Raw genomic sequence first — 22,626 nt, 5'->3', positions numbered from 1 at the left:
CTCCAAGGGGTCTGCAGACCCCACCAGCACCGTGCTGCCTTTGCTGGGAATCAGAGGCGCATCCCTTGATGCCCTTGGGCATGAGACAGATTGTTCCACTCTCTCTCCTCTCTTCATAGGTGCATATTTTCAATTTTTCCCAAATTATTTCGTTTCAGTGCAAAGCATTTTATCTGCATCAATCAGCAATCAGGCAGCACCAGAGCCTCAGCTATGTCTCCAATTTTTCTTTTTCTTTTTTTTTTTTTTTTTTTTTTGTAGTAGAACCAGAACAAACAAAGAGCTCCTGACCCCTGGACTACAGAAAGTTTTATTCCAATGACCATGACCTTGTTTCAGCTGGAGGACAGGAATACCCTGGCTGTCTGCTGGCCCCAGCCAGCTTGGGGTCACTGCTCTTCTTTCACTGCCAGCCTGCACTGAATGCTTCAAGTACAGGTTTGGAAGCGAAGGCAGAGAGCTGAATCTGGGTGATTCAGCTCTGGATGCAGAGCTCATGGCATGGCACAGTGGCGTGGCCCAGTGACCCCAATCAAGCCAGTGCTGGCGTGGGAGTCTGCCACGGAATCCCACAGCTTCCCAGAATGGAAACCTGCAGCTCTGCCCAGTGCCAGGCTTGCTGCCAGGCCTTGAGAGATAAACTGAGCGGGTGTTTATCCACCGAGCACGTGTCTGACCTGATGCACACACAGAAGTAGGATTAGATGGCTCCTTCATGGCTCAGCAGCAGGTGGATGCTGTGACACTGGGATGGGACGTGAGGAGCTCTCTAAGGGTGTGCTGGGAATGTGGGTGATGCTCCAACCACTTCCAGCTTTGTATTTGTTGTCTGGAACTCCAGCAGCCTCAGCACTCCCTGCCCACTTTGCCCAGCACCCTGTTTATCCCAGAAAAGAGTAGAGGATACTTAATTAAAAATGCAGAAGCAATGCAAGATTTGCCTTCCTGCTCCATTGTCCACTGGACCTCAGCTGTAAATCCTGCTCTTCCCTGGCATTGCCAGAGAGCCAGTCTGTGGTGGCTGCTGGCCAGGAGCCCAAGTTGGGTGCTCAGCACGAGGCCGGTGGCTTTTCTTGGCAGCACCCCCTGCCCAGAAATGTGCCCTGGCATGTTCCCTTCACCCTGACCACGTGGCCCAGCCACCAAACCCTGCAGCATCATTCCCAGGGCTGCTCCTGGCCCCTGGTTACCCAGGAGACTGATGGCAAATACCGGAGCTGGTGGCTGGAAAGGGCAGTGAGCCGTGAGTTGCCTTGCCCGCCGCTAGGGCCGAGCTCTCCCAGCCGGATGTTTACCGAGCTGTCAGCTGGAGAGATGCCGGCCGGCCCCTGTTCCAGCATGCCCATCTCCTGGCCTTGGGTGCTGCAGCCCAGGAGCAAAGAGGCTGGTTGCTTCATTAATTAATTCTAATTAATCTTTTGTGCTACGGGGTGGATGGGCTGAGGGGCTGGAGCTGGGTTCCTCCTGCTCGGCACGGGGCTGCCTGGCCAGCTCGGGGAAGAAAAACAGGATAAAGAAAGAGAAAGTTGGCAGGAGGGAGCCAAGGTGGGGCAGGTGTTGGCAGCAGGAGAAGGAAGTTGGATCATGTCTCCTTGGTCTGGGGAGATCAGTGGCTGCTGTGGGGACCGTGCTGAGCCCTCTGGAGCAGTTACTGCTTTGTCACTTTGGATGGTAAAAATGCTGGTGGTTTATAGGGACATTGGGGACCAGGCTGAGCCCTGCCAGGAACCAGCACCACTCAACAGCCTGATCCCTGAGCAAAACACTCCCCTGGGACCTGGGCTGGTGGGGGAACAGAGCTGGGGGAGAGGGTGCTGAGGCCAAGGTTGCTTGGTTGAGGTTCCTGGCTGTGCCAGTGCCTCTGTGTGCACCTGCCAGGGACTGTCTGATATTTCCTGCTAAGTCACTTGTTCCTTGTTCCTTTGTCAGGCTTCATGAGCTCACACCAATGACCAGCAGGTATGCAGTGAGCTAGGACAAGGCCACTCGCTCCATGACACCTCCTCCCCACGGCATCACCTTCTAAGATCTTCCTGCCATTAATTGCGCCCCGCTCAAGCTGCTGCCAAAGATGCCAACAGCCAACGGCCCAAAGGTGCCACTGGGCAGCCTCCAGCAGCAGCTGGACCTGCTTCTGGTCTGCTCCAAGTGCAGTGTGAAGGAGAATGAGATCACTTACCACCCTCAGGAGGTGGAGCACAAGTGCATGTACGAGATCCTGCTGGCGCGCTGCCGCAGCCGCCGGAGCAAGGCATGGAGGAAGGTGTCCCGGCGGCCCGGCTTCCCCAACCCGGCGCGCTACGCTGTCTGCAGGTACTACGTGATGGGGCTGGGCTGCAGCAGGCACAAGAACCAGTGCACCTTTGCCTGGAGCGCGGAGGAGGCCATGGTCTGGAACTTTGAGAGGGAGCACCAGCTGGAGCGGCGCTGGCTGAAGGCGGCGGTGCTGCAGGCACAGCTGGGGGGCCACTCCGCTGCCACCCCCCACCTCACTGCCAGCGCTGCCAGCGAGATCACCAGCGAGTTCGGGGGGCAATTCCAGGAGATCTGCAAGCAATGCTTTTTTGGCCGTCCCCAGCGCATCACGGTGGGCGGCTGCGGGTGGCTCTGTGAGTCCCACCGCACCTGGGACCCGCTCCTGGTGCACGCGGTGCTGGACAGCCAGAAGAAGCAGCAGTACACGGCCATCCGGCCCTGCCCCGAGTTCATCGAGACGCTCTCCTACTGCCGGTTCGTGTCCCGGGGCCAGCCCTGCAAGCACGGCCCGCAGCGCTGCCAGTACGCCCACAGTGACGTGGAGATGGCCGTGTGGGAGGCCGAGAGGGAGCGTGGATTGCAGCGCTCCGACCTGCTGCCGGCCCTGGGCACCAGCAGCACCAACAGCAAGCCAGCAGCGCCTGAGCCCGTGTACTTCTACTGCCACGTCTGCCTGGTGACCTGCAGCTCGCAGGAGAGCTTTGAGAACCACTGCTCCTCCATCGAGCACGTGCAGATGCTCTCGGCCGACAGCTCCATGCAGTGGGTCCACCGCGCACCACCACTCGGGCTGACCAAGTTCTCACTGTGCAGCAGGTAAGGCGTCCAACAGGGAAGAGGGCAGGGGCGGCAGGGAGCTGCCGGCTCCCTGAGGATCCCCATGCCACCAGGAACGCCTCTCTCCTGACAGAGCGGAGGTGTGTGAAATGGGGAACAGCTGCACCAAGGCTCATTCCAAAGAGGAGCTGCAGGAGTGGATCCAGAGGGTGAAGGTTTCTGTGAAGAAAAAGAAGCAAGCCCTGAAGGATGGGCTCTTGTCCTACCAGGACCGGCTCCTTGCTGAGTATCGGATGTGCTCCAACGAGGTGTTAATTGTGAGTGGTGGGCACAGGGTGGGAGCGCTTTGGTCCAACACATCGCAGGAATTCTTTGGTGTGAGAGCTTGGGAATGGAGCCCACTGCTCACCTTCCTAATGGGGATGCAAAAAGGGATGTGGCATCCTCCTTCCTTCATCTCTTTGGAGCCAGCAACCTGAGAGCCTGCTCGGGGTACCTGAGCTATGCCATGGGTCCTCTTGCTTCCCAAGGCTGCTGCATGGAGCAGCAGTGGGTGAGGATGGAATATGAGGATGTACTCTTGATCCTTTTTGGGAGGATGTAGCGTAAAGGCAAGGATGAAGATGGCACTGTGGAGGGCTGTGAGCTGTGTCCCTGGGATGCTGCCTTCAGTCCTTCTCCTCTCATGACTCCCCACAGATGGCTGAGCACATCGAGGGTGTCAAAGTTGTGTGTGAGCAGCCTCTGCATGTGCAGCTGGAGGACAGGAAGAAGAAATACCAGTGGCAGTTCAAGGTCCACTCTAAGGTTAGCTCAGTCCTTTGCAGGGTGTTGTTTGGTTGGGGGGGGTTTCATTATTATTTCTGCAAGGGGCAGAAGGATGGGGATTTGGGCATGTTTTAATGAGAACGTGTGCTGGGTACGCAGGAGCTGCTCAGGTGGTGCCTGCACAGGGGCTGTGTGCAGGGGATGCAGCCACTGTGTCTCCTGTCTTGTGCAGTGGTCCTGGGGCAGACCTGGCTGCTCTCAACACCTCCCCTGTATCATCACAAATAACATTCAGCTGCTTTCCTGACCATGATTTTGTGGATGTTGGAGGCAAGAGCCTGTCTTCTCCAAAGTAGATTTCCCATTTACTACACACTGGTTGATATTAAACTGAAACCTGAGGTTCTCTGAGACCTTAGAGTAATTGTTGTGTGATTGCATGAGGAGTAAGCTGTGGTGAGGCTGACACAGAGTTTGGTTCCTCTAGCAGCTTTTTCTAGGAAATGCTGCTGGAGCACCTCACCAGCTGCTGGGCTCTTCCCGTGGGCTGCCCTCACTGTGTCCCTTGTCTTCTCCTCAATGGCAGATGCACCTGCAGCATGTGGCCCTGCTGAAGCGGGACCCTGGAATCAACTTCTACTTCTCGGGGAATGGGCTTTCCCGGGGCCTGCAGTACCTCTGTGGGGACCACGTGGCCACCGTGTCCTCCTCGCCGCGCGTCGCGCAGGTGGAGGTCAGCGTGGAGAGCTGCATCCTGGGCATCTTCGAGCAGTGGGTGGTCTTTGACTTCGGCCAGCGCCCCGTCCTCATGCAGAAGCTCAAGGTCAGGGTGGGCCGGCGGGAGGCCCCCCAGCACGTTCCCAGCACCAGGGAGAGCGCCCGCCCTGTCAACTTTGTGCGCTGGGATCGCGGCAACCGCATCATCATTCCCAGCATGCCAAGGACTGGAGAAGATGTGGTGCTGCTGGCAAAGTACAAACCTCCTGCTCTGGCACTGGATTACCAAAGTGAGAATAGGGAAGTCGTTCCCATCACCCGGCTCAACTATCGGGAGAGGATGCACAGTTTCCTCTTCCGTGAGGAAGAAGCTGAGCAGGCTCTGATTGCCAAGTAAGTGCCAGGTGTGAACCCTTTTGGAGTTCCCCTTCGCTGGGGACCACAAGTCTGTTGCTAACCCTTGGGGCCATGCTGCTCCTGGGGTCTTCTGTTCATTCTGGGTTGGGTCTTGTTGTGCCTTCCCAGAAAACTGGAAACAAGAAGGATGGCTTGCTGGGTCTCATCCTGTGCCCGTGGATTAGCTAGAGCATGGTTTCTGTCTGTATGTGCTTGGGGGGACTGGCAGACCCTCTCTGGGTGTAGGTGGCAATCCCCTCTCCATGGAGGAGGGCCCAGCAACTGCCAGATCCTTTCTCTGCTCTTCATTTGGGTGTTTCCTCCTTTCAGACTCAACCTGCGTGTGCTCATCTCGCTGACCCCCATGCTGCAGAGCCTCTCCATGGGGGCGAAGTTTGCTCTCTCTGGGGAGCTGTTTGCTGAAGTGCCTACCCCTTACAACCTGTCACCAGACACGGACGAGGGGTACCTGCTGAGCAGGTCTGTGCCCACCGCCTTCCTGGCGCTTGACCCGCCTGTGGACAATCGGGTTTATGAAGTTTTTGTGGAACATAAAGCCACCACGGAGAAGACCATCTGGCTACAGATACCAAGCAGATGCTGCTCGGAGCTGAACTTCAAGGCAGACACCTCCCACAAGGTGGAGATCCAGTTCCAAATAGACCAGCTGCTGTTCCGGCACTGGCACAAAGCTGTGGACAGCCTGTTGGATGAGAAGCTGGTCCTGCCAGATGTTGCCAGTTGCTCCATCCCCTACTCTCTTGGGTCCCCACAGAGAGGGAACAGCAAGCAGAAACAAGCCATCTCCTTCATCACGGGCCAGCCAACCACCAGCCGGCAGGTCCCACCTCTGCTCATCTATGGGCCCTTCGGCACAGGGAAGACATTCACCTTGGCCATGGCCACCTTGGAGATCCTCAGGCAGCCCAACACACGTGTGCTGATCTGCACTCACACAAACAGGTTAGCAGGGAAGAGGCAGTGAGAACTGTGGGCAAGCTGGTGCATTGCTCACTGAGGGGGTGAAAGGGAGTCAGGGTGTATGAGACAGAGTCGAGCTGCCCTTTTTTCAGTGTGCACTTCGATTGCTTTTTAAATTAAATTAGTTTTTGTTGAATTTGTCCTAAACTGCTCTACTTCCTGCTAGGAGGAAGCCTGGCATGGGTGGAAGGCTCTGTGGAAGAGCCAATGCAGACTTATAGAATCCCTGAATGGTTTGGGTTAGAAAGGTCATTACAACTTGTCCTGCTCCAAACCCTTCCCCTAGACTGGGTTGCTCCAAGCCCTGTCCATCCTGGCCTTGAGCACTTCACATATTCCTGCCTCATCATAAAATGGGAATGTGGCTGGAGAGAGAGTTCTCTCCAGCCTTTACTGTGCAAGAAGTAGAAAGCTGCTGCCTGACCATGCTGGGATAATGTTGTGCTCTAGTTGCCCTTGAAGGCTGTTTGGCTCTGTATACATGCCAATCTATTGACTTTTCCAGGGAGAGTTTGGGGAAGAGAAAATGCAGATCTGGTCTGAATGCCATTGGATCTGCCCTCAGAGAAACCAGGCCAAGACTGTTAAAATTAGAGCAGTTACACTGAAAAGAGTGTCCACATCTGATCCTGCAGGCTGTTACTGCCTGCTTCAGTTTTTAATGCATAATAGATGGTGACTGCTAATCTTAGCCTGTTCCAGGATATTTGCTTGCACAGAAGTTTCTCCTGTAGGTCTTGTCTCACCAGGGGATGGGGATGCTTTGCTGTCAGAGGAGAGCTGAGCCCCTGCACAGCATCAGGGCCACAGCTTTTGTGGGGCACATCACATTTTTCCATAAGAGTGTCAAGAGTTGTCGTAGTCTCAAATACCAACTCCTATTTTAAATCATGCTGTTGAAAGAGGCTGGGAATTGGTGGCTGCGTAGGCACCGGCTCCTTTGTGCAGTTGTGAATGTCTGCTGTGACAAGTGTGGTGTCACCAGAGCCAGGAGAGAAACTGCATGAGCGTTGCAGAATGATGAGAGAGAACTTTGTGTCGCAGAATTCAAGAACAGCACTGACGATTCCTTGATGCTTTTCCCTTTTGCCCCCCTCCAGCGCTGCTGATATTTACATCCGGGAGTATTTCCACAGCTATGTGACCATGGGGCACCCCTGGGCCGTTCCCCTGCGGATCATGTACACCGACCGGCCCGTCAGCACCATGGACCCCATCACCCAGATGTACTGCTGCCTCTCGCCGGACCAGCGCTCCTTCCGCCGCCCCACGCAGGCCGAGATTGACAAGCACCGCATCATCATCACCACCTCCATGCTGTCCAAGGACCTGAAGGTGCCCCCTGGCTACTTCACCCACATCATGATCGACGAGGCCGCGCAGATGCTGGAGTGCGAAGCTTTGGTTCCGCTCTCCTACGCCACTTTAGAGACCCGCATTGTCCTGGCTGGGGACCACATGCAGATAACCCCGAAGCTGTTCTGTGTTGGGGGTGGGCAATCTGCTGATCACACCCTCTTGAACCGGCTCTTTCAGTTCTACCAGAAGGAGACGCATGAGGTGGCCAAGAAGAGCAGGATCATCTTCAATGAGAATTACCGTTCCACCGCCGGCATCATTGAGTTCATCTCCAAGCACTTCTACGTCGGCAAGGGCAATGCCATCCAAGCCAGTGGGAACATCCCACCCCACCCCGAAATTTATCCCCTCATGTTCTGCCATGTGTCTGGTGTGGCTGAAAGGGATATCTCCATGATTTCTTGGCAAAACATCTCTGAGATAATACAAGTGGTTGAGAAAGTGAAGGAGATCTATCAGAGGTGGCCAGATGAGTGGGATGTCCGGGATCTGAAGAAGATCTGTGTGGTCTCCCATGGGACACAGGTACCTAGAGGAATCCTGCATTCCACCTGAGGGGGCTATGTCTGCACTGCTGACTAAAGACTCCCTAAGAAAGACCCTTTTAATCTATTTATTTGTATTTATGCTAGTAAAAATAGGAAATCTGGGGTCTCATGTGCCTTCAGGGTTTTTTTGAGCACTCTCCATTTAGGTAGAGTGTCCTGGGTGGTTGGAGCAGAGATGGTGGGATGGCTTAGTTAAACACTTCTATCAGCATCTTCTAGGCCGGTTAATTCCAGGGCAGTGGCAGCTCTGGCTGAAGTCAGCCCACATGTGTGGCTGCTTTCAAGTAGTTTGGGGAACCTGCAGCTGGGCAGGATGAGGGACTCTGGTGTTTGGTGGGTGGCGTTTCTGAGCTGAGATCTGTTGTGCCTCTTTCTTACCAGGTTTCTGCAACAAGACAAGAGCTGAGGAAAAAGCAGCTACAAGACGTGGTGGTGGAAAACTATGAAAATTTGCCAGGTTTGTGTCTTGTGCAATAGTCCCTCATGCCTGGCTGCATTTTGAAGTCTTCTGTGTGAGAGTCATACACAGCTTTTGCAGTCATGCTGGTGGACATGAGGGTCCATAGCAACTACAGCCACTGGGTAACAGGCAGGGGGAGGAGACACTGGGGCGTTAGCAGAGGAGTTTCCAACATCTTTACATTTTCCTTCTTTTTAACATGCAAAATATTGGGTATTGTTGTGGAAAAATACCTCTCTGGGAGGTGCTGCCAGGCAGAGCTCCCCTGCCCTCTCAGTGTCTCTGCCACCACCACAGCCCCAATTAGGAGGGAGTGCCTGGAACTCCTTTGGCTGATTTCCATATCCTTCTGGTTGGCAGAGCTTTGATTTTGTCTTTTCCTGCGTGAATAAGCTTTCTCACTGAATTAAATCTGCGCCCAGCTGATTACTCATTTCAAATATATGGACTTTGCTTTGTAGGAGGGTAGAAACCCTGTAAGTGCCATCCCAGAGACTTGAGTATGTGTGAATCATGTGAAGCCCTAAGTACCAGTGAGGGAGGCTAGTGACAGAAGGGAATTGAAACCAGGATGGGTACCAATCATAGAACAGCTCACTAGAGGAGGAGTCTCCTGCTCTGGATGACAAGAGGCTGGTTTTGTCCTCAAGGACTTAATTTATGACTCATCCATGTTTGTTTTCTTTTTTTCTTTTCTTTTTTTTTTTTTTATTTTTTATTGCGCAGCTGGGACTCCTCGTGGTGAGAATAACTGACCCCAGGGGGTGTTTGTGATCTCCACACCCTTTCTTTGCAGCCTCTTCCCAGCTCTGACATCACTAGGATGCCTCTTGTTGGTTGTTATTTGTTTTGTGATCAGCAGAGCTCTTCCTGAGGGGAGAGAGGGATCCTTGCAAATGATCACTGCTCTTTTTCCTGCAAGACCCTCAGTTCCTCAGGGAATTTGAGATTCACAGCAAACTCTACCTCTGTTTGCAAGGAGGGGCTGCTGGTGGCACTGGGCATGCTGGGCTACTCTGGTGCAGTGCTCTGCCTTTATCCCATCTCCAGGCTGTGCTTCCCTCCCTGGTGTGTGGGTGGTGCTGCCTGTGATGTCCATCCTGGTTCATGCACAGAGGATCTCAGGATCCCCCTGCTTTACTCACGTGGGGTGACCCCCATGTTTCAGCCAAGCAGGGTTACATCAGTCCATGTCCATGTGACACAGACAGGTGTCAGCTAGGCAAGGTCTTCCCTGCTGGGATCCAATGAGTGACTTTTCCCTTGTCCCCTCTGGTGCAGGGCGTGAGTTTCGGGTCATCATCATCAGCACGGTCCACACCAGCGAGAGCCTGCGCGTCTCAGCCTCCCACCACCTCGAGTTCTTCAACGAGGCCAGAGTGCTCAACACCATCATGACCCGGGCTCAGTCGCTGGTGGCTGTGGTGGGGGACGCCGTGGCCTTGTGCTCCCACGGCCAGTGCAGCAAGGTGTGGAAACGGTTCATCCAGCAGTGCATCGACAAGGGGAGCATCTTCCCGGAGAGCCTGACAATGGCTCAGATCAAACAGGCTGCGTGTGACAAGGAGAGCTGGAGCAGGAGCCTGGAGGGGGATGAGGAGGACAGCGACGCAGACTCCTCGAGCTCTGAGGACGAGAGCATGAATGCTGATGATCCCATCCTCCAGGAGCTCTTAGATGAGAGCAAGAACATGCTGGTGACAGTGTCTGACGAAGGGCTGCTGAATGTGAAGGCCGAGGCTTCAAAGCAGTGGAAAGACAAGCGGGAGTATGTCAGCTTCTCTTCTCAGATGATGCAGCAGTACCAGCATATGCACCCCCAAATGTACAAGAGGTGTGAGCTGATCAAAGAGGGCTTTGACAGAGCTTCTGCCTTCACCCTCAATGACTCCCCTGCCATGAACATCCAGATCAAAGGCAGAGTTAACTGTGGGACAGCTTTCACGGGGGACGAGGTGCTGGTGGAAATCCTGCAGAACAGCACAGGTGATGCCAGCAGCCACCGCCCACAGGGGAGGGTGGTGGGCATCCTGAAGCGTGCTGAGAGAGAACCGACCTTCGTCTGCATGATGGATGAGTTTGATCCCCGTGTGATGATACCCATCGATCCCACTGTCACCAAAATATTCGTCCCAGGGCTGAAGGAGAAACCCAATGTCATCCCCATCCGCAAGCTTGTCAATGGGCAGTACAGAGTGGTCAGCTGTGAGAAGATCAGCCAGGAGACAAGGAGGTGCCAGTTCTTCTGTGTCCAGGTCATCTCCTGGAGGGAAGGATTTTACTACCCTTTGGGGATAATAACAGAGATACTGCAGGCAGCACTGACTTTGGAAGAAGGCTTAAAGATCCTCGCCTTGGAGTATGGTTTGGAGAACAAATACCCAGCTGCTGTCACCAAAGAGTCAGCCAAATACACCTCCAACAGCAACATAAACCTCACCAAGGAAGCTCGGAAGGACTGTCGGAATTACATGACCTTCACAATTGACCCCCAAGGTGCCAGGGATTTGGACGATGCCATCAGCGTTAGGGATCTTGGGCGTCACTATGAGATTGGGATCCACATTGCAGATGTGGCTGGCATCATTCCCAAAGGCAGTGCCTTGGACCTGGAAGCAAAGAAGCGGGGTGTCACCTTCTATGCTCCCAAGCAGGAGCCTCTGTGCATGTTCCCACCCAAAATCAGCCAAGATGTCTGCAGCCTCCTGCCGCAGAAAGAACGACGGGTGATCTCCTTGTTTGTCACCGTAGAGAAGGAGACTGATCAGATGTTAAAGGGAGTCTTCACCATCTCCGTGATCCGCTCGGACAGGCAGCTGTCCTACGAAGAGGCAGAGCTCTGCATTAAGAATTGCTACAGGGGAGCAGCAAAGGCCCTTCGTTTTGATACCCTGGAGGACTGCATCGCTGTGGCTTATCACTTCTCCAGGATCCATCGGAAGTCTCGGCTACAGGAGGACTGTTTCTATGACCGGCTGGATGAGGAAAGTTCCCCAGGTAACAGGGGGTCCCATCAGATGATAGAGGAGTTAATGATCATGTTCAATAGTTTTGTGGCTGAGTTCCTCACCAACCAGGAGGTGACCAGAAATGTCACTCCTCTCCGGTGTCAGTGTGAGCCAAGTCTTGCACAGCTGTCACACATGAAAAACAAGTACAGCCACATCATTCCTTTGTCCATTCATCTCTTACATCACCTTGGAGAAATGCCTCCTGCTCAAGACTCCCCTAAAAATGTGGAGTTCAGTCTTCTGGGCCCCATCTGGGAGCACCTGCAGTCAGCTGCTAATGCCCGTGACTTCCAGAAGATGCTTGACCTCGTTGTCACTGATGACATCCACCCAAAGCTGGCCCCTGTGGTCCTGGAGTTCAGGAGACTGCTCAGCCGCTCCTACTTCTGTCGCTCCAACTCCACCGTGCAGTCGAAGGCAGGCCATTACTCCCTGCACGTTGACTCCTACACCTGGGCCTCCTCTCCCATCCGCCGGTATGTGGACGTCGTGGTGCAGCGGCACCTTCACTCGGTGCTCCGCAAGAAGCCCCTCATCTATTCCGTGGACGACATTGAGTTTCTCTGTCACGACTTCAACAGGAAGAATAGCCAGGCGATGATGTATGAGAAGAGAGCCCACTCCCTGCAGATGGCCAGCCAGCTGAAGGACCAAGTCCTGCAGAAGATTGCCTTTGTGGTGGATATTGAAGAGATGAGCAGGTTTTTTAAAGCCCTGTTTCCCCTGAACAACGAGAGTCTTCCAGATCCGCAGAGAATTAGCTACAGGTCCCTTCAGCTGATAGAGCAGCCTGTGTTCATCCAGCAGCGGAGCAGCATGAGGCTGACCTGGAAGAGGAGGATGTACTCTGCAGAGACAAAGGAGCAGAGCCTGCGGGAAGGACCCCTCTGTGACAAGAGTGTCACCCTCTTCCGCACCCAGACGTGGCAGGAGGTGCTGACGGCCATCAGGAACGAGGAGTTTGACAGGGCCGCGTCCCTCCTGCGGCAGAGCAAAGACCTCTACCACCGGCACATAGGCTGGGTGAGGAAGAGCTCCTGCTCCCACTACATGGAGCTGTCCCTGGAGCTGAGCGCTGGCGACGCGTTGTGGTTCCAGCTCACCACCGACGTCAGCCGCGGCTTCCTGGTGCCCTTCGTGCAGCTGTGGTGTGTGACACCGGGCTTTGAGGTCTGCCTGCAGCACATGGAGAAGCCAATCGACTGCTTCTCGGCCTACGCCACGCTGCAGTCCAAGGATAAGTACAAGAACACGACGGAGTACAACAAGGTGTGGATGCCCATGAGTGCCATGGAATCTGCGTCGTGTGCCGTGGCCGAGAATGACTCAATTGTCCTCCATGATATTAAAATAAGGTGGGCAAAGCAAAGGACGAACAAAGGACAGCTGCAAGGGAGCTTTGTGCTGAACAAGAAGTGGTTGGAGGACTGCTCCATTGAAGTGGACTTCTTCCACTGTTACCTGTGCATTCGTTTAGGTGGACTGAAGCTTCCCAAGAGCCCTCAGAGCGATGAGGAATGCCTCAGCCATGGCCTCCAGAACCTGTCTTTGCTTGACAATGGCAAATCAGAGAACAAACTTGTTGTTGATCCCGATACCTACACCTGGGTGGCTCACGGGGTCACGGAGGAGTTCAACGATGATGAGAAGTTGGACAGGACTGGTCAACAGACTGTGAATTTTTACATCCACTATATGTCTATGGAGACCATCCCTGTGGAGATTTCACAGGATTCTGCAAGGTTCACGGTGGAGCTCATTCCAAAGATGCTGCCGGACATGTAAGTGGGCTCAGCAGTGTGCTCTGGTTAACCTGGCTTCCCACAGGACCCCTCTACTGCACCCCCATGGGTTTTCCTCACTGCTGTGGCTGATCCCCTGAAAAACCTGCTCTTATCCTTGCTCTGACTGGCCATACTGTTGGGCTGTGGGTCTTTGTGGGGGGTGGCAGCACCCCTCGTGTCTGTTCTCCAGAGTGTCTCATGCTCTTCTGGCTGTCCCTGAGAATGGGGAAATAGGGGAAGGTGGTGAAATTTCCCTGAGCATCTGCTTCTTATATTACTGCAATATGTGTTTTAAAGGCCAAGTGAAGCCCTGGAGTGGGATTTGCTTAGTGGAAGGGTTCCCTGATTTCCAAATCATTCCCCTTTGTTGTTGCTGCAAAGAAAGTTCTTCTCTTTTTAAATCAGAGCTGGTGTCTAGTTTGCCCTTCCTTGTACACAGCACAGGCTGCTATGCACCCACAGTGCTGTAGCATTCTCAGGGCAGAATGTGCTTCCTTTTGCATCGTGAATTTTAGGAAACATTGGAAGCTAATCCAATAAAAGGGTGTGGGCCATAACAAAACAGACTTGGGACAGGAGTTGTGTTCCTTGTTCTCAACATCTTTGCGGGCTCAGCTTTTCAGTCAGTTGAGAAATGGTCCCAGATGCAGAGTAGCAGAATAAGTTTATGTTATTTGTGGTTTAAGTTCTTTATGGAAGGAGTTAATGCAACAACAAAGAAGAGAGAAAGAATAAGTAAGGCAGTTAAGCAAAGCTGTATTACAACTTTTGCTACTTTATGCTACATTCCATTCATTCCTATTTTTCCTTGTCTGTCAGACGGAAAGAAAAAGCAATTTGGAGGCTCAAGTATGCATCTGACCTTGCTATAAGGATTGCCCTTGGCCACGAACCTCCTCAGAAACGTAAGTGCAAATATTAACCTTTGTTACCTTGTGGCTATTTACTTCTGGCCAGGGAGGTGCCCTGGCAGTTTCTGTGGGCCCTTGTCCGCAGGGGTGATAGGGGTGATGCTGCTATGTAATTTGGGATGCCCTGCTGGTGGCTGGCACAGCTGAGATTGTCATCCCCAGGACTCACAGAGGTAGTTCATGGGCAGAGCATCTTGGCATGGGACAAGGATTATTTCTAGGTGGTCTTGTAATGGACCACCATCACTAGGTACCTGCTACACCCTCTTGCTGGATCATTTCTGTGCTGCCCTCAGTAACCTTCTTTAAATTTGTTTTCTTGGCTCTTTGCTCTAACAGTGACAAAATCCAAAATCCTGCAGCAAAAATCCTTTGATATCCCTGGCAGCAACTGGAAACTTAACAAGAGTCAGAACCAGGCTGTTCTGGATGCTCTAAAAAAATCCTTCATGCTCATCCAAGGCCCACCAGGTAAGAGGGGACAACAGAATACACCTGCTGTGGTGTAAATGGCAGGTGAGAGGTGATCTGCTGCTTTCCATTGGACCCTTGGTGAGCCAGGAGAAGGGAGCATGGGTTGGCATCACCCACAGCTATGCAAGGCAATCCCCTTCATTCTTGATTTTATTTCGTGGCTGATCAGCTGGATGCAGGTGCAGAGCATGAATGTTGTAGTTAAAATGATCTCAGCAAATTCCTTTTTTTCTAGGCACAGGGAAGACCGTTGTTGGAACTCACATTGTCTACTGGTTCCATAAACTGAATGAGGAGAGTGTTGAGAAGGACAAAACACCGTACTTGGAAGAGGAAAAGGACAAGAAGAGAAAGTGCATCTTGTACTGTGGCCCATCCAACAAGTCTGTTGATGTTGTTGCTGGTAACTATCATCTTTTAAGGCCCTGAAGTGGCTAGTACTGGTGGGAGGGAGAACGTGGTGTGGAGGGGCCCAAAGTGGGGCTGGTCCTTGCAGAAGACCCTGCACTGCAGGGCAAGGACCGGAGATGGGATGATGAGAGAGGGACAGGGAGAGACAGGCCTGAGCACCACCAGTGCCTGGTGCTGTCTGAGCAGACCTGCCCTCCTTCTCCAGAGATGCTGCTGAAGATGAAGAAGCTGAAACCACTGAGGGTTTATGGGGAGGCCATTGAGACGATGGAATTCCCATACCCGGGGAGCAACCGGAACATCTCCCGTAAATCCCTACGGGATGCAAAGCCAAAACGTGAGCTCAGGTAGGATGGCATGGCCCTGCAGGCTCCTAGGGTGCTGGGGAGAGGTGGCTTCTGCATCAGTAATGCTGAGCAAACCACAGCAAATAGTTTCATTCCACCACTGCAGAGCAGCACTATTAACCTGCTTTCTAATTAATTTGTAATTAATTTTTTTAAGTGAGTGTGTACACTCTAATGTGGCACCTAGTCAGGAAATCCAGGTAGTTGAAAAGTCTCTAGATGTTTTCATCTCCTTTTGGAACAGCCCTGAACATCTCTGACTTCATTCCTGCTTGCAGCTGCTAAAGGGAAGTGGTTGAATTTTATGTCCTCGAGGTTGAATTATTTGGTCTACAAAGATGGGAAAGTTTGGCTGTGAGTTTTTTAGCTAATGGGGTTTCTCCACGTAAGCAGGTGGTGTGGTCTGCTTCACTGTAGAAGAAATTACTCAGGTCTCAGTGTTGAGGGAAAATATTTATATATTGACTCTTTATTCAGTGAAATAATCCTGCACCATCGCATCCGGCGGGCGCCCAGCCCCTTCTGGCAGAGGATCTGTCACTTTGACACTCGGGTGAGGAATGGAGAGGAGATCACAGAAGAAGAAACAAAGGAGTGAGTAGGAAGAGACCCTGGTGAGAGATGGCTGACTTTGGCTGTGTGCCACCTCTGAAGCACAGATTAATAAACTGTGTGTTCAGAATAATGATAAAAAGCGATGAGCTTGAGGTTTCAGTTACAGCACAGAGCCTCAGAATCACTTTTGCACTGGTGCTGTTGTCCATCTGGACCAAAAATTCCTCTTCTGCCCGTGTGACCCTTGAATCCTTCACCTGGACCCCCTGCCCTGTTGAGCTCAGGACAAAGTTAATTTCCTACAATGTCCATCCAAAGCCCTTTTCTGGGAACACCAGCTCATCCTGGGGAGGGAGGTGAAGCCATAATAATTTGGGAAAGCACAACCTCTGCCTGGTTCCCATGTGAGGAATCTGGAGGTGTTTCCCTTATGCATAACCTGGTGTTTTCTGCATCAACACTAGGTACAAAGGTTGGTTGACACAAGGTCGTTCGTATCAGCTGGCGCATCACGATGTCATCCTGTGCACCTGCTCTGTCTCATCTGCTGGCGCCCTGGAGAACCTCAACGTCAAGCAGATAATCATTGATGAGTGTGCCATGTCCACAGAGCCCGAGACCCTCATCCCCTTGGTCTGCCACGGCCGTGCTGAGAAGGTATGTCCCTGCCAAAGACGTGTCTCTGGGACAGCTGCTCAGGGCTCTCAAACCCTTTCCATCCCTTACCACGCTGCTCTTACAAGACCTGTTAGGATTTTAAGGTTTGTGCTTCTTTATGGGGTGGGTATCGCTGCCACCAAAAAAATATTCTGGCCCAGGTACAAAGTATTAACATGACAAGAAGCATCGACACAGTTTGGGCTGTTCAACCTGGAGAAGAGAAGGGCCCAGAGAGACCTTAGAGCCCCTTACAGTGCCTAAAGGAGCTCCAAGAGCAATGGAGTGGGACCTTGGACAAGGGCATGGAGTGACTGGACAAGGAGGAATGGCTTCACACTGATAGAGGACACAGTTAGATTGGATATTGGGAAGAAATTCTTCCCTGTGAGGGTGGGGAGTCTCTGACACAGTTTGCCTAGAGAAGCTGTGGCTGCCCCATCCTTGGAAATGTTCAAGGACAGGTTGGATGGGACTTGAGGCAACCTGGGATAGTGGAAGGGGTCACTGCCCATGGCATGGGGTTGGAACAAGATGAGCTTTAAGGTTCCTTCCAACCCAAACTATTCTGTGCCTCTAGAATTCTATGGTTCTTTGTGTTCCTCCCATCAGATGGAAACATTATCCAGGACAGCATCTTTATGTCACGTCCAATGTGGTCTTTGGCTGAGGTTGCTGTAAATGTAACATAAATAAGTAGCACCAAATATCTGTGTGCAAACAGCCTTCAAAGAGCTGATGGCCTTTGCAGTGGCTCCACCTCGCAGCTGAGGTGTCTGCTCTTCCTTCCAGGTTGTTTTGCTGGGGGATCACAAACAGCTGAGGCCGGTGGTTAACAATGATGTCTGCAAGACCCTTGGCATGGAGACGTCTCTCTTTGAGCGCTACCAGGAGCAGGCCTGGATGCTGGACACGCAGTACCGCATGGTGAGGCCCTCCAGTGGATTGTCTTCTCTCCATCACAGAAAATCCAGGCTTGCCTTAAGCATTAGATAGTCTCCATTAGTGCTTCCCCTTCCTAGACATAGGATTATATGCAGGAATATGCCAGTGCCAGCTCCAGCAGAATGGCACTGTTCTGAAGCCTGCCCAGAAAGATGCTGCAGGCTGAGAAGTTCATTGGGTTTTGTTCACCTCAGTTTCCCTCCTTTTCTCTGCCAGCACAAGAGCATTTGTGAGTTCCCATCCCAGGAGTTCTATGAAAAGCGGCTGACAACATGTCCCCAGCTAACTCGGAAACCCAGTGTGCTCCACCACAGAGACAACAACTGCTGCCCCATCATCTTCGGGCACGTGGAAGGGAAGGAGCACTCCCTCATGATTTCCACTGAGGAAGGAAACGAGAACTCCAAAGCTAACCTGGAGGAAGTGGCACAGGCGGTGAGCAGGGCCCTGGGGAATTGCTGGGGATGCAGAAGGGAGGGAGTTGTGCTGGAATTGTGGAGGGATGATAAAGATGATAAAGATCAGCAGTGTCTGCCTGGTGCCTCCCGGGTCTGGAGCACACCAGGACGCCCCTGGGCAGAGGCAGGTGTAGGGCAAGGTGATTGCAAGGCAGGTGCCATGGGTGGCCCGGGGAGGGGCGCTGGGGGGCTCTTCCCTGCAGCCCCGCTCCCAGGTGAGCAGGACGCTGGTGTCTCCAGGTGAGGATAGCCAAGCAGCTGACACTAGATGGCACCATCCGGCCGGACAGCATCGCCATCCTGAGCCCCTACAGCGCCCAGGTGTCCGAGATCAACAAGAGCCTGCAGAGGGAGGGCATCCGCGGGGTGACCGTCTGCACCATCACAAAGAGTCAAGGTGAGGGGACAGCAGCGGGAGGGTTGGGCCTGTCCCCTCCTGCCTTCCTGAGGAGCTGCTCACAGAGACAGTCCTTGAGCAAACGCTACCCCAGGGTCATTGCAGCCATGGAAGACCAGATTTCTGGGTGATTTGTGATTATAGTAAATCCTTTGAAAGCCTCCAGAGTGCTTGGGCAGGGTGAGGCTGCTGAAGGCAGGGAGGTGAAGGATCTCTAGTGGAAGATTTCTAGTGAAAGGTTCCCTGCCCATGTCAGGGAAGTTGGAACACAGAATGTCCCTTCCAAACAAAACCATTCTGTGATTCTGTGCTTCTATATCTGAGAAGGGTGTTAGAGAAGTGCCAGAAGACATTTGTTCTCTTTGGAAAGCAATGACCAGAAGTCCAAAGGCCTCCAAAGCTGGAGAAACCCAGAGGGTGGCAGTAGAGAAATGAGTGTCCTGTGGGGTAGAGAAATGGCCAGATGCTTCCTTCTAAGAAAATCTGGTTTGTTTCCACTTTCTAGGAAGTGAATGGAAATATGTGATCCTGTCAACTGTACGCTCCTGCCCCCGGTCTGAGATCGATAGGAAGCCCACAAAGAGCTGGCAGAAGAAATACCTGGGGTTTGTTACTGACCCAAACCAGGTCAATGTTGGCATCACACGAGCTCAGGAAGGACTCTGCATCATAGGTTGGTATCCTTGGACCATGCACAAGCCTTCAGGGGAATAGGATTCTTGGATAAAGGGATGGTGATCCAAACTATTACAACCAGTGATCGTGCTTTATTCTTCTGCTCTTTAGTCTGGGATTTTGAAACTGGGGAATCTAGGCAAAGCAGGGTTCATTCCCAGCTTGAATACAGCAAATATAGTTAGTTTTTCTCACCCTTTGTTTTGGACTGTGTTGTTTCTGTTGATTTCATGCTAGAACTCTGTCCTAACAAAAATCTGGCTGCTCATTTTGCTCCTAATCATGCAGCTGTAGGCTGTGATGTGTAGGGAAGCTGCTCACAGATATGACAGCATGGAACAGGGAGCTGGGATTTCACAGATATCCCCCTGCAAGTGACCCAGGCCTCTTAGCTAGAGGTTATAGACAAAAATGGTATCAGCCAAGCCTCTTCTAGCCACTCACCTGCTGTCCCCATCCTGCTGCCCACAGGGAACCGGTACCTCCTGGAGTGCAACCCTTTGTGGAAGAGACTGGTCCAGCATTACTACCACCACAACAGCTGCACTACAGCCCAGGAGATCCGTGTCAGGAGGACCCCAGCCCTCTCCCGATGAGGAAGGGGCCCTCTCTGTCTGAACTGCATTATGTGTGCCTTGGAAAGGACGAAATCTTTCCATTATTCAGTGACCTACGGAGCCAAATGCAGCGGGGGATCTGGGAGCTTCCCATGACAACTCAGCTTCAGCGTCTGCTTCAGCATCTTGAGGTGTTTTTAATCAGTGCAATCCTGGGCAGGAACTTTCAATTATAGCAAACCAAAAAGGCATTGGAAATAGATGATGGGCATGTGACTTTACTGATGATGATACTATTTTTGTAAGCAAGCTGCTCAGCAGAGCCCTCATCCTACTGCAGCTGCAGTTTGGGGGGACCAAATATTTACTCCAGCTGTCAGGGTTGCACTTTGGGGATCAAATGCTCGGTCTGCTCATCGGGGGGGAATGCCTGCACGCAGTGGAGCAGCACAGCAAGATGCTGTTTGCCATGGAGGACCAAAGCTTCTGAGTACTGCCTCTCATTTTAAATCCAAGGACAGGAGATTTTTAAGACTTTTCACTTTTTACTTTTTTTTTTTTAAAGTGAAGGAGGAAAGCAACGAGAGATGCATGCACCACTCTTTGTCTAGCCAAAATGATTTTGTCTGAGCGTGTAAATATCACAGTAGCAAGGCCAAGGTGATTTTGTAAATAGATTTATGTGTTCTTTGTAGGAAGGAGGTTGTCCTCACCAGCATAAAGGCAACGAAAAGCGGGGACCTCTCCTACCAGGAAACCTTGGGATTTTTCAGCCCATTTTAAACTGTTCAGAATTTTATTTGAAATCTCCTGTTGATCCTCCCTCCCTTTCCTACCCCACTTTTTTGAAAGCTGCTTTTAATTTATTAACTTTTAACTCTGTGAATTTGTTTCACAGCCTTATGGCCTGAGTTTTTAAGAGCAGTGAAGAAGTGTATGTGTATAATGTATTTTTATATTTTCTGTAGCCAAACTGCTGTGAGCTGGAAGCTGTGGCTCACCAGAGAGGCTGCTTTCACCCAGTGACATGTGGCTGGTAGAGATGTATTGTGGTGAATGGTGCCTCTGAAAATCATGGAGCTGCTTTTGGAAGCATGACAGTTTTGAGGGAGGGTGTCTTTTATCTCATTTCAATTCTGAATGTATGAAGTGCCTGCCTCAGCTCTCCCCAAACCACATGCTTGGCTGTCCTTGGGTGTTTATGTGGGATGGAGCTGAGATGCAATCACACAAGTTTTCCTTGTGGTGTGAATCCCTGTGATGTCACAGCGTTATGGCAGGAGGAATTTTGTCCTGTTTGCAACTGAAATCCAGCGTGGCTCTTTCCCATGTGGAGGAATGGCAATAGGAAAACATTGTGTCTGTAAAAGTTTCTGTTTAACTCTGTGTTTCTTCTCATGACTCTGTGTTAGACTTGCCTCCAGAACCTAAGGAGAGGTTTTGTTTTCTCTTCCTAGTTTAAACTACCTTCCTGCAGTCTGCCTTTGGGGGGTTTGAGCTGTATGCCAAAGACCACCCAGGCTTGCTCTTGTCCTACTGAAGCATAAATAGTGGGCATATGGCTGGCAATTCCATGAAGGATAAAAACCCATAGGAAGTATCTCCTGCTGGTTCTAAAGATGCTTGGTAAAAGTTGGTAAGATGTAAAATTAATTGTTCCTCTTTGAAGTCATCCTGTGTGGGATCTTAAAAGATTCTGCACCAGCCTGATTAGCAAATATTATTGCAATTCCAAAATAAGATTGTCTGTGGATCATTCTGTGGACTACTGAAATGAAATCATCTGGCTCCAAAGATGCTATGGAGAATTGCAAAAAATGCTGGAATTGTTGGGATAACTGCTTTAGCATGGTGCCAGCTTCATTTAACAATGCCACCTTGGTTCCTTTAGAACCAGTGGGTCTCATTTTCATTATCTCCTTTAAGTGAAGAGTTTCTCCCCTGGGTTTTGTGCTGGTTATTTCATACATGTAACACAAACAAGGAGACTCACCCCAGATTTATGGCTTAGTCAGTGCTCTTGGGGGGGTTTGGCCAAGAGAGAATCCTCATAAAGCAACTCCCTTTGTTCTTAGCGGGGAAAAAAGTGTTTATTTCTACTCCGTGGAGGTAGAATGAAATGTTTTGCTTGGTCTGTGTTGCAGGACAATATACATGTTATTTTTTTCCCTCTGAGGGTGTATTTTATAACTGGTGATTAGGAAATGCACCCAAGCAGCAGGTACAGCCAGGCTGGGCCCTCGGGCTGCTGGTGCTGTCAGCAGGTTCCTGGAGAGCTGGTCATGCAATAGTCAGGGATAGCAGAAAGTGCAATTAAACTTTTTATAGACTGTAGCTGAGTATCATGTTCTTGTCCTTATGCTCATGGAGTGAATCATAGAAATCAATAGAGGAAAAAAAGTTCAAATTAGCCTGGTTTCATTTGCATGCAGAGTTTTGAATTTACTTTAGGAAGAATTTTATGTTCGAGCAATATTCTTAAAATACCAAACTTTGGGTAATCCGAATAGGAAGACCGTGGCAGCGTGGTGCCCAGGGCATCTGTCCAGTCACAGGCTTTGTGTTCTCCACACTCAAAGACAAAAGCACATGGCTGCAGGACACAAATGTCAGTTCATCCAACAGCATTAACTTAATTTCTTCAGCACTAGCTAGAGCTTGAGCACAAATTGAACAAGGGGAACCTGTGCAGGCAGCCAGTGGTGAGCCCAGCATCAGGGGGGCTGGACTGTTTTTGAGGATTTGGACAGATCTGTGTAGGACAATCAATTTACTGCAATAAATCGGTGGGGTTTTTAAAAATAGAAATGAAATGTCAAGTGTCATGAAGTCTGAATTAAGGAACTTGGAATGGGCCAGGTTTTTATCTTTTGTATGTCTGTGACTCGCAGCAAACCTCAAATGACCTTTTGGATACCAATATTTTTATCTGCTTTGACTGTTCATAAGAATGAATCTCAACATTCCTTTTTTGATATTTAAGCCATAATTGTAAAAATTATTTGAATTTATTTAAATAATAAATTTTATTACTAAAAGATCTGTTTATGTGGTGGTTTGACTAGAATCTGTGTGGGGACAGCTCTGTTTGGACTGAACCAAATGGTAAAAAAGAAAATCAACATTAACTGCGGGTTTTTGGCAGAGACTAATTTTTTACATATTGATGTATTACCCTTCCC

General features: G+C 51.2%; 1 protein-coding gene across 1 annotated transcript; it reads left to right on the top strand.

Moving 5' to 3' along the window:
- Window positions 1-2,755: 2,755 nt before the first annotated feature.
- HELZ2 (helicase with zinc finger 2) lies at window positions 2,756-22,484 on the top strand. The gene is made up of 19 exons (XM_036395826.1): window positions 2,756-3,072; window positions 3,167-3,350; window positions 3,733-3,840; window positions 4,388-4,911; window positions 5,245-5,877; window positions 6,996-7,779; window positions 8,184-8,259; window positions 9,544-13,054; window positions 13,877-13,962; window positions 14,308-14,439; window positions 14,678-14,845; window positions 15,059-15,200; window positions 15,678-15,794; window positions 16,220-16,412; window positions 17,205-17,339; window positions 17,574-17,792; window positions 18,056-18,212; window positions 18,718-18,885; window positions 19,359-22,484. Exons 1-19 carry the CDS (start codon window positions 2,801-2,803, stop codon window positions 19,481-19,483), a joined length of 7,734 nt encoding a protein of 2,577 aa, XP_036251719.1. The 5' UTR covers window positions 2,756-2,800; the 3' UTR covers window positions 19,484-22,484.
- The last annotated feature ends 142 nt before the right edge of the window (window positions 22,485-22,626 follow it).

This window comes from Molothrus ater, chromosome 17 (genome assembly GCF_012460135.2).
Source record: "Molothrus ater isolate BHLD 08-10-18 breed brown headed cowbird chromosome 17, BPBGC_Mater_1.1, whole genome shotgun sequence".
In the NCBI taxonomy this organism is placed as follows: Eukaryota; Metazoa; Chordata; class Aves; order Passeriformes; family Icteridae; genus Molothrus; species Molothrus ater.
The sequence above is the reverse complement of the archived record's forward strand: the minus strand, read 5'-3'. Positions and strand labels throughout refer to the sequence as shown.